The 14,070-nt window shown below is 46.6% G+C and overlaps 1 protein-coding gene across 1 annotated transcript; it reads right to left on the bottom strand.

Moving 5' to 3' along the window:
• Positions 1–7,489: 7,489 nt before the first annotated feature.
• Positions 7,490–10,445, bottom strand: LOC125512626 (WAT1-related protein At1g44800-like). The gene is made up of 4 exons (XM_048677728.1): positions 10,109–10,445; positions 9,103–9,165; positions 8,321–8,992; positions 7,490–7,992 (listed from the first exon to the last, which is right to left on the bottom strand). Exons 1-4 carry the CDS (start codon positions 10,300–10,302, stop codon positions 7,758–7,760), a joined length of 1,164 nt encoding a protein of 387 aa, XP_048533685.1. The 5' UTR covers positions 10,303–10,445; the 3' UTR covers positions 7,490–7,757.
• Between the last annotated feature and the right edge of the window lie 3,625 nt (positions 10,446–14,070).

Genomic DNA, 14,070 nt, shown 5'->3' with positions numbered 1-14,070 from the left:
TGGATCTTGTTAATCATTAAAGTTGATGAAGGAACAGTTGAAGTACTAGACTCATTACTTAAGAAAGTAAGTGACTACACCATCGTGAAGGGGATAGTCAACAGGTAATTTCAATCATTATTAACTATATCTCGGCCTATTTAATTAGTTCGTCATTTCCTGATAACAACTATTTAATAACTCATTTATTCATTTTCTTTGTCGGCGGGCAGGGCTTGGGCAAAGTTCATCAGGGCCACTCCAGGCCCATGGAACCAAAATCTGAAATGGTATCGACCCTAGGTAAGTAATTAAGTAGTACTAGCTAGCTGCCATCTCTTTAATTATCATGCTTGATTAATTATTATCTGATCAAATTCCATTCTCGTAAAGGCCCTGAAGCAGGCGCCGGGGAATAATTTGTGTGCATACTACGTTTGCGAGAACATTCGCATGATGGCGTCCTGAAGGAGCAAATCTCAAAGACAGGAGTGGGTACGTTTATCAGAACAATATTCACAATTTTTACACCATTATCGATATCTAGTCACACAACTAATACACATGCATATTGATCTCCTTCTTAACAGTTCAAAGAGGTGCGGGAGAAGCTCCTAACAGAGAAGCGCATACAAGAAATTCAAGAGGAAATAGCGGGATTTTTGCTCGACCAGGTCATAGATCCCAAAGGAGAATACTATTACCCGCTACCGCCCCCATGAACCACTTCCAATTGTTATCGTGCTCCGAAGGCACCAATTAGGCTAATGCCACTGGCTCCGAAGGCATCAATTAGGAGAAATTGTATATATTCATAGCGTGTACAATATGTAGTATCGTTACCAAGAAGGAGAAATTGTATATACATATATATATATATATATAGGGTTGCGCTATTCGTCACCCTGGGTGAGGAATAGTTATTCTTCACCCCCCTCTATTTAACATCAATGCATCATAATTTTACGTTCCGTAAGTTTTGTCTTATTTCTGACTCAAAAAGGATCGTAAGAAAATATATAATCGCCGTAAAAAGTATTTTATATTATGTAAAATTACAAACGTAAAAAATATAGTCTAAAATACACATAAACTGTAAAAAAATTTGTCTTATGACCTATATTTTTATTTTCTTATGTCAAATTTTACGTAGTGAATCAATAGGAATGTAACTATTTGAATTCGAAACGTAATTTAATTATGAAATGATCGTAAGATTACCTCGGGTGAAGAATAACTTATTCTGCACCCTGGGTGATGAATAGTAACACTATATATATATATATATATATATATATATATATATAATGTGTACAATATGTAGTATCGTAAAATACCAGCAAACGAAAAAGATTATTAAATAGAAAACACAAAATTAAATGAAAAAGAAATCATAAACCCAACCCCCCCCCAACCTTTTAATACCGGTTGATGACACCAACCGGTACTAAAGGGCTCTCTGCCCCCGAAGCTGACTCGTGCCACGTGGTTGCCCTTTAGCACCGGTTCGTGCTGAACCGATACTAAAGGGGGAGGGGGGGCCTTTAGTGTCTACACTTTAGCGCCGGCTACGAAACCAACACTAAAGGGCCTTATGAATCGGTGCTATTGTCCGGTTCTGCACTACTGCATATGTAGGCCAATGGGCCTATCTAGTTTGAGCCATTGATTCTAGTGGCCAGCTTGCCTCCAATCCACGTTGCTCCCTGCGGGGATGAACAGCAGCAGCAGCAGCACTCTTGCTAAAAAAAAGGATGCAGCAGCACAGCCACCACCACAGCTGGTCTCACCAAGCAAGTCGTACGTAGCTATCTCCTCCCTGCGTACGTACATATACAGATTACAGACGTTGATCGCTGAAACGACAGCAGCCACATCAACAGAGAAGCATTACTTTTGGCATCGGAACGACTAGTCCCAGCCGCTAGCTTCTGCCTCAACTTTTGCAACTTTGGATATATAGATTTACTAAACGGTAGTAATGCTAACCATGTCATTAGAAGATGATGTCAAAGCCGATCGATATGATACCAATCATCGGTGTCATTTTGCCGCGATAATTTAAAAAGTAACAGAGAAGCATTATTGTTGGCATCGAATGGGCCAGGATTTTCCACTTGCCTTTATATACCAATTGAAAAAATATATTAGAAAGTTTCTTTCGAGAATCAAATATATTAAAGTAAGAATTTAATGAACAGTTTCACTAATGACCCAGACTGGCCCATTGGGCTAAATCTGCCACTGGGTGTCAACTTTCTGTCCATGGCCAAAGTTTCAAGGCCATCCCGACCTATCGCGCAAAGTGCGGATCCATAGTTATCGCGTGCTTTTACTTTTGTAGGAAGGAAATACTATCGGTTTTGCTAAACTTTCATCGACTAAGTTGCAATCGATGATATATCAGATCCGCGTGAATTTTGCCTTTTGAGTTTTTCTTTTGCTCTTTTAGGTGTTTGTATTGTATTTATATGTACAGTTGTGACTGAACAAGACACATCGTCATATTGCCTAGGGGGATAAAAGGACACGATCCATGCAAATGCAAAAAGAAAATAATAGAAGACACAAGCAAAGCAACAGTGAATAAGTTGCATTGTACGTCCTACTCAACATTTGGGCATCATTAAAAACATTAAGGTGTGCATCAAGGGCGAATACTCGCGATAGCCACGCCATCATGGGGAGAGAGATTCCCATTCGTCGCGGGGCTGGTAGGCACTGTTCTGTTCAGGTCGTGGGCGACGTATTCCTGGGATCCTTCCCCACGAAGGCAACGCCGCATCGACCCAGATGCCGACCTCCCTCGCCCCCAACCCAACCCCCGCCGGCGACCTTCGTCTCCCCCAGCCTAATCCTACCCCGCTCTCCTCTCTCCCTACGCCCCTACCTTCCTCCCTCCTTGACGGAGCCCGAAACTCTAGCTCATCTGTTCCATGGTTCCGGCCATGGATGGGGAGACCACGGACGCGGCAGCCGCCGTCCCACCCCGCACCTATTCCGGCGATGACGATGCCGAATCCGCATCAGCAGCAGCCGATCTGCACCCAACCACGACGGCTGCAGCTCGATGGAGGATGTAGGCTAGCCGCATCGCTGGGTCCAACCAGGGCGTGGCACACCTGGAACCTCGCTGCCGCGGTGGTGCAGAACCAGCGCCGTGGCGGGCAACAACAACAGCGAGTTCCAGCCTCCATCTCACCTTCCCCCGCCCCCATCGCTGCTTAAGATACTCACTTGTTCCCCTCTCCCTCATGCTCCGCAAATCCCCGATGGCATATGAGAAGGGAGGATAAAGAGACAGGGGAGCTCTTGGGGAGATGACTGCTAAATCGCAGCTACCACAAAAAACACAGGCCAACACCTCGGACATAACCCATGCACCGGCCACTGTGATTTCGCATATGGCATGTTCTAATCACTAGAGTGAAAGGCGAGCTCCAGACTTGGTAGATGATATGAGGGATGGTGTATACTGCAACGCATTGTAGAGCTTACCATATCCACTAAGTCTGTACTTACTACCAAGTGCAGGCAGAGTGAAGAACTACAATCTGAAGAAAGCAAGCATCAACAAGGCTGATACTGCTACTCTATTTGATCATCCACTTTGCCGCAGTTTGGGCTAAGCAAGGTATGATGGTAACTTCTAGCGCTTGACTCAAAAATGGTCATTTGCTATACATCATTTATTTTCTATTTTGAATCTTATTATATCTAATCAGCCCAGTATTTCTTTTCTCAAGATTCTATAGTTAACACAAAATCCAATCTCAAGAGTAAGCAATATAGTACGTATACACTAACTTTCTGAAATGTGCCTTATGGTAGCTTCTAAGAGCGGGATATGTGCATATATGAAGAAACATATACCGAACCATTCAACTCTGTTACTGAAACCATTCCAAGAACCCTTTTCCCTTGCACTATTTCACATTATCACAGAAATCTCTGAAAAAGGCCAACTACATATGGAATCCCTCAGTCTCTTCTAACCTCCCTTGTCTACTGAATGTGTTAAAAGTAGAGGCTATACTCTGTTTCTAGACAAGTATGACGATAGGGTCAGTAGTGCCATTGCAAAGTCTGTAGCATGTAAATTGTGTTATTTTGCCTGTCTAAACTGGTTAGACAAAGTTCTTTTTTCTCAGATGATTGATAATAGTTCCTACACAACCTTTTATCCTCACCATTGCTGGTCCGACTATTACATACTCCATCCGTCCCATAATATAAGAGTGTTTTTGACACTACACTAGTATAAAAAACGCTCTTATATTATGGGACGGAGGGAGTAATATACTTCTGAACTTCTCTAATTGCATTTGATGAATTGCTGAAAGGTGGTTGGACACTAGGGGAGCAGTATTCCAAGAAATTGATTTCTTCGTCTGATTTAGGGTGATCTTCAGAATCTGACAAGAAATTGATGTAAGATTTATTTTCCTATTTTTGGAAGTTCCTGATTTGTATAACCATAATGCTCTTCTCATTGTACAGGCAATTGAAGGTCCAACATGATTGTGCTGATGCTCTCTCCTTTGTAGGGGACCATCCCGATGTTTGGGGTTTACTTACTTGGTACTTAGTATTTTCATTCCGTGGGTATTACATCCTCGTTGTTCTGGTCGATGCGAACAAGATCCTTGATGTTTTTTGAATCAAATAAATGATTGTTTCTTTCTTCGTTGGCGGCTAGATCGTCTCATGGTTATTTATTCTGAAATTGTAAGTTGAATGGATGACTCTGTTGTAGCGGGCCATCTCTGAAGTACAATTGTGGTCAATCCGCACATGACCGAGTTGATCTGCTCTATGGCGAATTAGTTTACCTTTGTTTCGGTGGCCAGAAATAGTACTATTAAACTATTGATACATTATTAGGGGCTAGAACAAGGCATGTACTATTTGTTCCCTTTGGATTGGGTGATTTCTGTGAACCTTTACCTCTATGCATTTTGCACAGGTTTACAACACAAGATTCCTGACCAGAAGGGGAACAAGGCGGCAATCACCAAGTAAGTTTTGCTCTGACTTTCTTTTGCAGAGTTAATTGGTCTTAAACTTAATTTCTAGGGATGCTGATGAAGCTTCTTAATCGGCTAGATGGATCTGATGAGGTTGCCATGGTAAACTAACATCATCAAGTTTTTTTCTCTAGATGCCTTTATGCCATAAATGCAAAGGAACGGATTCAATCGAAGTAATTTGCTAGCTAATGTGTGTGTGATATGCACTCTAGCTTTCCTTGCTCTTGGGGAAAGTATAGGTGTTTCAACATGAATTTTGCAGATAAAATTTATTGTTCATCATTGCTTCATTGCTTCTCTGAATTTACTGGATGTTGATTCACATTACATTTTATTTACTCCCTTATCTAACGTATAACATTTTTTAGGATTTTTTTTAGGATTGTAGGTTTTGTTCTGTCTTATTGTTGACATGCCAACATAATTACTCCCTCCGTCCGGGTTTATTAGGCCTCTCAGCATCACAAGCATGTCCCCTTTTATAAGGCCTCGCGTTGGAAAGGTGCATGCATGCAATCATTTATTGGTTGCATTGAAAGCTATTGTTGTTGGTGCCATGGCTGGAAAATTAATACACTTCATGCGTGTTTTTTCATTGGTTGCATGCATGTGAGAGAGTGCATTGAGAGTAGAATGGAAGAATTAATGTGAGCAAATTACTATGTGTCTTGGTCTAAGAGAAGTTGTCTTTAGGTCTAATAAACCCGGACGGAGGAAGTACCTGATTGTCTGATAGGCTTGAATTCTTACGATTTCCTTCTTACTGTGTTTGTTTTATTTAATTTTGTGAAAATCTGATTTTATCCTAACCTGATACATCTTGATCACTGATGCCGAGAAGGGTTCATCGTCCCAATCAAGGTGAGTAAATCGACCACCTCTTTGGTGCTTTTGCAATTGGTAATGTGCTACTTGTGGCTTGAGTGGCTTCAGTTCAGTGAAGAACACAATTTATTTGCACTTCCTAGAATATAATTATCCTTTGTGATTTTGCTACGTATTACCTGTGACTTGATTGATTTCAGGTTAGGAACATGATTAGGCTGTTGCATTGTGCATGACCATGGGAAGACACTGTTTCCCATCATATAGTTAGTGTGATGGTACAATTTCCCATGCAGTATAAGCTGGAGTGTGAGCTTTGCCTATGCCCTTAGTAGCTTACAAAATTTCACCTTATTCCACTTTCATGGTACTATATTGCCATCATGAAGCATGGTCATTTGGTTAGGAGTATTTGTTTTACAACCTCGGGTTTACATTAGTTGTTTCTCTTCATGGCGAGTTAGCTTTATCGGTGTCATTTTCAGCTCGATGGACATGAATTAATTGTGACTTCCTATCTACTCACACTTAACTTCAACAATTGCTTGTTTTAACCATAACTTATTATTCAGATTGTCTTTGATGTGTGAGTTTCAGCAACATACACAACATTGCACACTATTATGGAACGGAGGGAGTATGTTCTTTTATTACTAATCCCACTTTCCATGTGCATGCTAGGCAAGTTGCCTTTCAGGTCCAGTGCATCACTAGGCGATTATACGTTGTTTTCGGTTAGATCAACTTGCATCAGTCGCTGCTCGGTGTGTGAAAGGGGAAGTTCAGAAGTAGTGGGGAGTGCAGCTGACTAAAATCCATATAGCAATTGTGTTGGGTACATCAAGATGAAGATCAAGAGATTTTTTTATGAAATGCATCATGTTGTTTCTGATGTGAAAATGAATTATACCAGGCCTCTGGAGGACTCTGAAAGGTGTTCTTTTTATTTGTTTCCTTAGTTGTGGCCTCATGAGGTCCCTTTCTTTAGCTAAACTGAAGCACTTCATGTTAGCTTGTCTTCATTTTTCGATTAACTGTAATGCATTGTCTTACTCGTTTATGCTCCCCGGATGAGTCGCACATATCCTCATTAGATGTAGCACTGGCTATGTCGCACATATCCTCATTAGATGTAGCACTGGCTATGACGGTTCTGAACTCAAATAATATAGTATATGTATGTTTGCTCGATCTGAAAATAATATATCTTGATGTTATAGCATACGTCCATATTGATGTAATGAGTGAGACTAAGGACAAAATATGACAGCCGAATGCGCTGACACAAGATAAGTGCGTACAAGCCCGCCTCAAGTGGCGCCACCAGGTGGCGCCCCATCCTCTAGTATCATCTCAGGCACATGCGTAGAAGATGCACGGTAAGCTCTTCCTTCCTGTTTCTCAATTTAATAGATACTCCCTCTATAAAGAAATATGAAAGCATTAGATTACTATATTATTTTAATAATCTAAACGCTCTTATATTTCATTACAGAGGGAGTATATATGAAACAAGCACAACCCGGCCCAAATAACAACCGGAAAAGGCAGCACAAGGGGAAAAAATAACCAATAGCAACCCATGCATGTTGATGGTGTAGGGATAACACGTGTGACTGAACCACAATAACAACAAAGATGAGGTCAATGTCAGGTGAATAAAGCCAAACTATATTTTATCTAGATGAGTTTTAGGCATTCTCAAGTTACATTAAGCAAGCGATCACGACACGTACATGCGGTCTCGGCCGTTACACTTGGTATAACCAGCACTCGCTGGTCATTCTCTCACATGACAGGGGAGAATCTGAAAAGAAGAAAAATGAAGAAAAAACTCGTCTCCATGCATGCATGCATTACCAGGAAAATAGTTAGACAGACAGACTGCTCGATCGACGTATGCTCCGACCCCTTGACTAGCTATTAGTGGCCATTGGTCGCCGGCGTCTCCACGTTCAGTACATAGCCACCGTTGAACTGGCCGTTCCCGAGCTCGTGCTGCTTGCCGTTGTCGTTAGTCACCGAGGTTAAGGGCAGCTCACCGGCGCCCTTGCTGCTACCAGCTACGAAGTCGTCGGAGACTTGGTTGACCTTGTCCTTGCTCTTGCCCCATATGAGAAAGTAGAGCCCTACCACGATGATCACTGCACCAATCACACTGAAAGCAAAAATGAAAGGATATCATTAGTATTGTTGCACTAATGTAATACTTCCTTCATCTGGGTTATTAGTTTCACTCATATTTTGGGTCAAACTTTAATTATATGTTTGACTAACAGAATATATATTGTATGCTCTAAAAATAATGTCACTAAAGATTTTCTTTGAATAAAAATCTAACAATATATTTGTAGCATATACCACATTTTTTATCGAGAGATATATGGTCACCGAAAAATCATGTGGATCAATAAATCGTGAGGGAGGAAGTATATGTCTTTGTCCATCCTGACATGGTAGCAAAAAATGAAGAAAATGTAGTGTACCTTCCGAGAGTGATCTCCTCCTTGAGAATGATGGAGCCCATGACGGCGGTTATGATCATGCAGAGCGGGTTGAAGGCCGTGACGAACACCGGGCCCCTTTGCTTAGACACGATGCCCTGCACATAGTACGCCACGCCGGAGCACACTATGCCGGCGTAGACGGCGGTGAAGAAGCGGGCGTCGAAGCCGATGACCCATGCCTGAGTGTTGGCACGCTCGGCGACGAGGGCGACGCCGGTGCTCATCACCGAGCCCACACCACAGATGAGCACCGTGAGGGACAGCTCCGACGGGTAGTCCCGGAGCGTGCTGGACTGGAGGACGAAGAAGCACGACCAGGCCACGCAGGCGGCGATGACCATGATGGTCCCCTTTAGCCACGCCGCTGCATCGGCGCCGGCGGCCGCACCGCCCGCGTGATGCTGGCCCTTGGTCCAGGGAAATTGCACAGTGGGGCCGTGGTAGAGGATCATGAGCACGGCGCCGGCCACCGTGAGGACCGTGCCGGCGATCTTGGCCTGGCTGTGCAGGCTCCGCAGCCGCACCTTCTCCATGCGCATGATGAGCGCCAGCACGAAGGTGACGGCCGGGAGGATGTTGATCAGCGCCGCCCCGAACCCCGCCGAGGTCAGCTTCGCGCCCATGTAGTAGAGGTTCTGGTCAAGCACAGGCCTGCCAGGTAACGACGCAATAAACCACATGTCAGTAACAAGATTTTTGTACATGATCACTATGGTTGGACGACGGTTGATAGAATTAATCAACCATATATACGAGCGTACTCGAGGAATGCGAGCCCCATGATCTTGATGAAGATGGTGATTGTCATCTTTGGCCTCAGTCCCCTGCACATGTTATACGAACGTTGGAGTAAATACACACACAAAATTGCGGGAGGGAGCAAATACACAATTAGCTAGTGATCTTTCATGAACCATGATTTAGATAGAGTAAAAATTAATCGAACTGAACTAGCTAGTATGCATGCTTCCAGCTGACATGTGAGTTCCATTCATGTTACCAACCAAGGCAGGGCAGAATGCCTAGTGGAAGGTTGCCAAGTGCGTTTACACGTACGTAAGCACACATACGTCACACCGCACACGCATATACCTGCTCAGGTGTCATTTTCTATGGATCCATCCATATATAGATCGATGCTGCATGATGAAGCACGTACATATACACACACACAGATGCTAGCTGGTATAACTATAACGCGTGTGACAATTATTCTCATTTGCCGGTGCAAAACAGAATAAAGTATCAAGAATAAGCCCTGGTCGGTCGTGAATAAGGTATCAAGAATAAGGTATCTCCAGGTAAAAGGAAAAGAACAATGCATCTAAATGAGACAAAAATGAGAACGAAGTGGGCAAATTGTACGTGTGTGCATGCTCGATCGTGGGGTGCCCATGAGGTAGCACGATTGGCAAGCTGGCGTTGTACATTGTCCCTCCCTCGGAATTTTGTTGAACTAATTAAACGAGAACTGGAACAGATAATCGAGCCATTTCGGGGTCATCACTGATGTGCAAGCGCTGCAGCTGTGAGGCAAAAACTACATGAACGTGCATATGCATGCTTGTGGGAGCTCACACAGTTCCAATCTATAGCATATTGTGTAGACTGTACTACTGTATAGCGGCGCATGTGCTAAATGTTTGTCCAAGGAAAAATTGGCAAAGAACATGCATGCACGCGCGGTTCACTGGCATGCACGCATGCATGCGAAACGATGCCATGATATGCACGTACGGGAGGTGCGTGGATGAGATGAGTTGTTACCTCTCGAAGTAGAGGGCGAAGGGCGCCATGACGGCGGTGGCGACGAGGTTCCGGTAGACCACGAGCACGAAGTGGCTCATCCCGCGCTTGAGGGACGCCACGGCGACGATGTACATCCCGGCGAACCCCACCTGCAGCAGCACCATCGCCAGGTACGGCTTCACATCGCTCAGAACTTTCCACCCCATGCCCATGATCCTCCCGATCTCTCCTCAGTTCAAACTTTTCCAAGCTAGTCCTCTTCTTCTTCTCTCACTCACTCTCTTGTTGCTATGGTAGCTCGACGGGAAGTAACCACTACGCAAGCAATGTGACCGATGAGGCGATGAGCTCACACCGCGGCTGCTGTCTCGTTTATATAGAGGCTCCAACGCTGCTGCGTGCAGTACGCATACCCAGGGTTCAGGAGGTGGATGCAAAGCGTGGTGTAGCCATCGATCGGTGGATCCGAGTCACGGATGCGCCTGCCCGGTCTGTCTCAGTGGTAGCCTAGCTGTATGTTCCATTCCCAGTTTGATATTCCATTAACGGGCAAAGGAGAAGAATTTGAAGCCGACAGAGTCAACGTCTGTGGGAACTGGGCTCATTAGCTGAGGCTTACTTCACTTTGCCCCTTGCTAGAGCTAACTTGTGCTCTTGTACCAACAACCATCCATGTTAATGCGTGCGTGCATGGTGTGTGTAATAGCTAACCTAGACACGGATCAGCGTACTGTCAATGCATGCCAACTAGGCAATTTTGATGAGGTGTCATAAAATTAAATGAAAAAAGAGAGGGTTAAGTATCATATCATGATATCATATCATAATAAATGATATGTTACTATATGTCATGCATGGCAATAAATAAAATACAACATGAATATATTGTATTATGCATTCAGAAGGTAGTATTATACACTAATATCATATGCATAATACTACTCATTACTACCATGTGAAGAAATGTTTTTGGATTTTACGACGCAACAGGAAATTTTTAAAATGATGCAACTTATTGAAAATTTGTAATTTGAAAATAATTATGTTTCATAAAAAAATCAGAAAGATTTTATGCATAGAGTGGCATCACACTTGTGTATATCGTTGAGCTGCAAAGTTTCAAGGTCAAATGTTCTTTTGTTTCGAAGAAGCAAAAAAAATTCATATGTGAAGATAATACGGGTCCTAATGCAAACTGGGTGGTCTAGGTATAAGGGCATCTCCAGCCGTTGGCCCCCCAGGGGGCGCCTAAAATCGCCGCCTGGGGGTGAGCCAGCGCAAAAATTAGGCCTGGAGACGAGTTGGTCCCCAGCCGCCGGCCCCAGGGCCGTCCCCAGGCACGTTTTAAAATAAAAGAAGTTCGGCGAAGTTCGGCTTAAACACGATAAAATTCGGCCAAACACGATAAATTTCGGCCAAACACGATAAATTTCGGCACATTTCGGCGAAGTTCGCGGATTTTCATTACATAGCACATATACATAAACTAATCTAAAGGAAAAACTGGCTGAAGTCGCCGCCGTCGCCGCCATCGTCGTTGTCGGCCTTCTCCTCCTTGACGCGGGCGCCCCTGCTGGACCCCTGCCCGGCGTCGCCATGGCGGACTGCTGGCGGCGCATCATCGTCGTCGCCGTCGCTGTCGCAGATGACGACGACTCCGCCTTTGTCGCGGCCGCGTCGACGCTCCGCGAAGCGAAGCAGGGCGGCGCACTGGCGCTCCTTCGCCTTCTCCAGGCGCTCCTTCTCCATCGCTATGGAGTCCCTGCGCGCCCATTCCAGAGCCGCGTCGTCGTCGTCGAGCTCCGTCGTCACCGGCGCGGCCGGCTCCTTTTCACCGGCGTGAGCCCCGGCTCCATCTTCACCGGCGCGAGCCCCGGCTCCGTCTTTGGCTTGAAGAAGCGCAGAGGAGGAGCCGACGAGTAGGCGCGCCGGCCGCCCTCGTTGATGACGATGCCGGCGCTGCGAGTGCGCCGGCCGAGCGGCGTCTCCGCCGCAGGCTCGGCCTTGATGCCGAGCAGGGCCGGAGTGCCGGAGGAGTGCGATGAAGATCAGGAGGAGGAAGAGGAGGAGGAGGACCGAACCTCCTTGGCGCCCATGGCCCGGCGCGTCGGTGCTGCGCCGGGGCGGCCGCCCTCGCCGGGTACGCCAACGGCGGGTCGTTGCCGCCCTCGAGGTACGTCAGCACGCCCTCGAGTGTGCGGCCGGGGACGCCCCACCACAGGTGGCGCCCCTCGCTGTTCTGCCGGCCACCAACCACCGGCGCGCCGTTGATGGACGCCAAGTGTTGCTGCTGGCGACGCTCGAAATACGCCGCCCAAGCCGCGTGGTTGTCGGCGGCGTACTGGGGGAGGGAGAGTTGGGCGTCGGTGAGGGAGGCGCGCACGACCTTGACTTCCTCGGCGAAGTACTTCGGCTTCGCCACGACGTCGGGCAACGGGGGAATGGGCACTCCCCTGGCGCTGAGCCTCCACCCCGTCGGCCCGGCGCGCATGTCCGGCGGCGCCGGGATGTTCGCCTGGAACAGGAGCCAGGACTCCTGTTCACGGAGCGAACGGCGGCCGAAGCCGTTGGCCGCCGCCTCGTCTCCGGGGAAGCGTTCCGCCATGGCGACGGGCTCGGGAGAGGTAGAGAGATAGAGGGAGGGGCTGGGCGGCGGCGCTCGGGAGAGGTAGGGAGAGGGAGGAGCGGGGGCGGCGGCGGGGGGGGAGGCTGGTGTGGGCACAGGCGAGTGCAGGCCACCGGCTATATAGCCGCGCCGCACCCGTGTGTACGCGTGTGAGGAAGGGGAGGCGTCGACACGCCGTCCCGTGACGCGCCGCCCGTGAGGAATCAATGGCAAGGCTGACCGGCGGCAGCCTTGGCATTGATTCCCCGCGGGAACCGAGGCCGTTGGGGGAAGACGAGGCGCCGTGTCGCTGACGCAGCGGGCCCGCAGCTGTTTCGCGCCAAAACAGCTCACCCCGACGCCCCCGGGCGCCCCCCAGCGCGTCGGGTTCGGCCTGAGTCCGCTGGCGCTGTTTTCGGCCCAGGCCAGCGAAAATCGGACTTCTGAGGGCGTGACTGGGCTGTTTTTTTGGCGCCGGCGCGAAAAAATCGCTTGGGAAGGCCTTTCTGAAGGCGCGGCTGAAAATGCCCTAAGGTGTATCTACATAGGAGTATGAAAAATTCAGACTTAAATTATAAGGAGCCGGTTAGACTTTTTTTTAGAAGAAACGAGGGACCGGTTAGACATGCTCTAAGGGATAGAGCTGTGTTTGGTTTGACACGAACGTACACGCGGTGGAGGTTGTGGCCTCTTCATTATACCATCTCGCGGCTTTGGTTCTTGTTTTCTCTCCTAAGCTGACAGGCCGGCATACCTCAAGGACTCATACACTCTATCTCTACTCTTATAAAAAATCGAGTTGATGATGATGGTGTGTCTGCCATCGTGTAATATAGACCATTCAGTATATATTTGACAATTAGAGAGCAAACTATGACAATTTTGCAAAAAGATATCTGCACCTCTCTTCACATTTGCAGATAAGGACTCTTCTCTCGTTCATCTTTTTCTCTCACAAGATAAACTACTCATACAAATGTATTTTAATATTCCGTGCAACGCACGGGCATCTTGCTAGTATTGTACAATGTGTCACTAAGCTGCAGCATAATAACTAATTAAGGTACCATATCCACTGCTCCGTGCGGTACACGTGAAAGAGAGAAGTGATCTCGATCTCTTGTGGCTAGGGTTAGTTAGTTGAACCACTACACAGTATAGTCTGACTGGCTGCCACATCGGACTGTACTATTTGATCCAAATGGACAGATGGTGATCTTGTCTCTAGCCGGCATTACCACGAGACTAACCGGATCGTGTGTTACATCACACATTCCACACCGCCTTGATCAGTTCCCATGGGAATGGGATATCAGTGGTCTGGCGGGCATGAAACACACACACGCACTCACGGCGTGCTTTCTCTCGCCGGTCA

The sequence above is a fragment of the Triticum urartu genome, chromosome 6 (assembly GCF_003073215.2).
Source record: "Triticum urartu cultivar G1812 chromosome 6, Tu2.1, whole genome shotgun sequence".
NCBI lineage: Eukaryota > Viridiplantae > Streptophyta > Magnoliopsida > Poales > Poaceae > Triticum > Triticum urartu.
Note: the sequence above shows the minus strand (reverse complement) of the source record. Positions and strands in the feature narration are given on the sequence as shown.

What these genes read in the sequence shown, in the direction of transcription:
- LOC125512626 (XM_048677728.1), bottom strand. Translation starts at nt 10,302, where the DNA reads ATGGGCATGGGGTGGAAAGTTCTGAGCGATGTGAAGCCGTACCTGGCG. An exon ending in ATGGGGCTCGCATTCCTCGA is followed by an intron (nt 8,993 to 9,102) that starts GTACGCTCGTAT and finishes GTTACCTGGCAG; the next exon opens with GCCTGTGCTTGACCAGAACC. An exon ending in GAGGAGATCACTCTCGGAAG is followed by an intron (nt 7,993 to 8,320) that starts GTACACTACATT and finishes TTTTGCTTTCAG; the next exon opens with TGTGATTGGTGCAGTGATCA.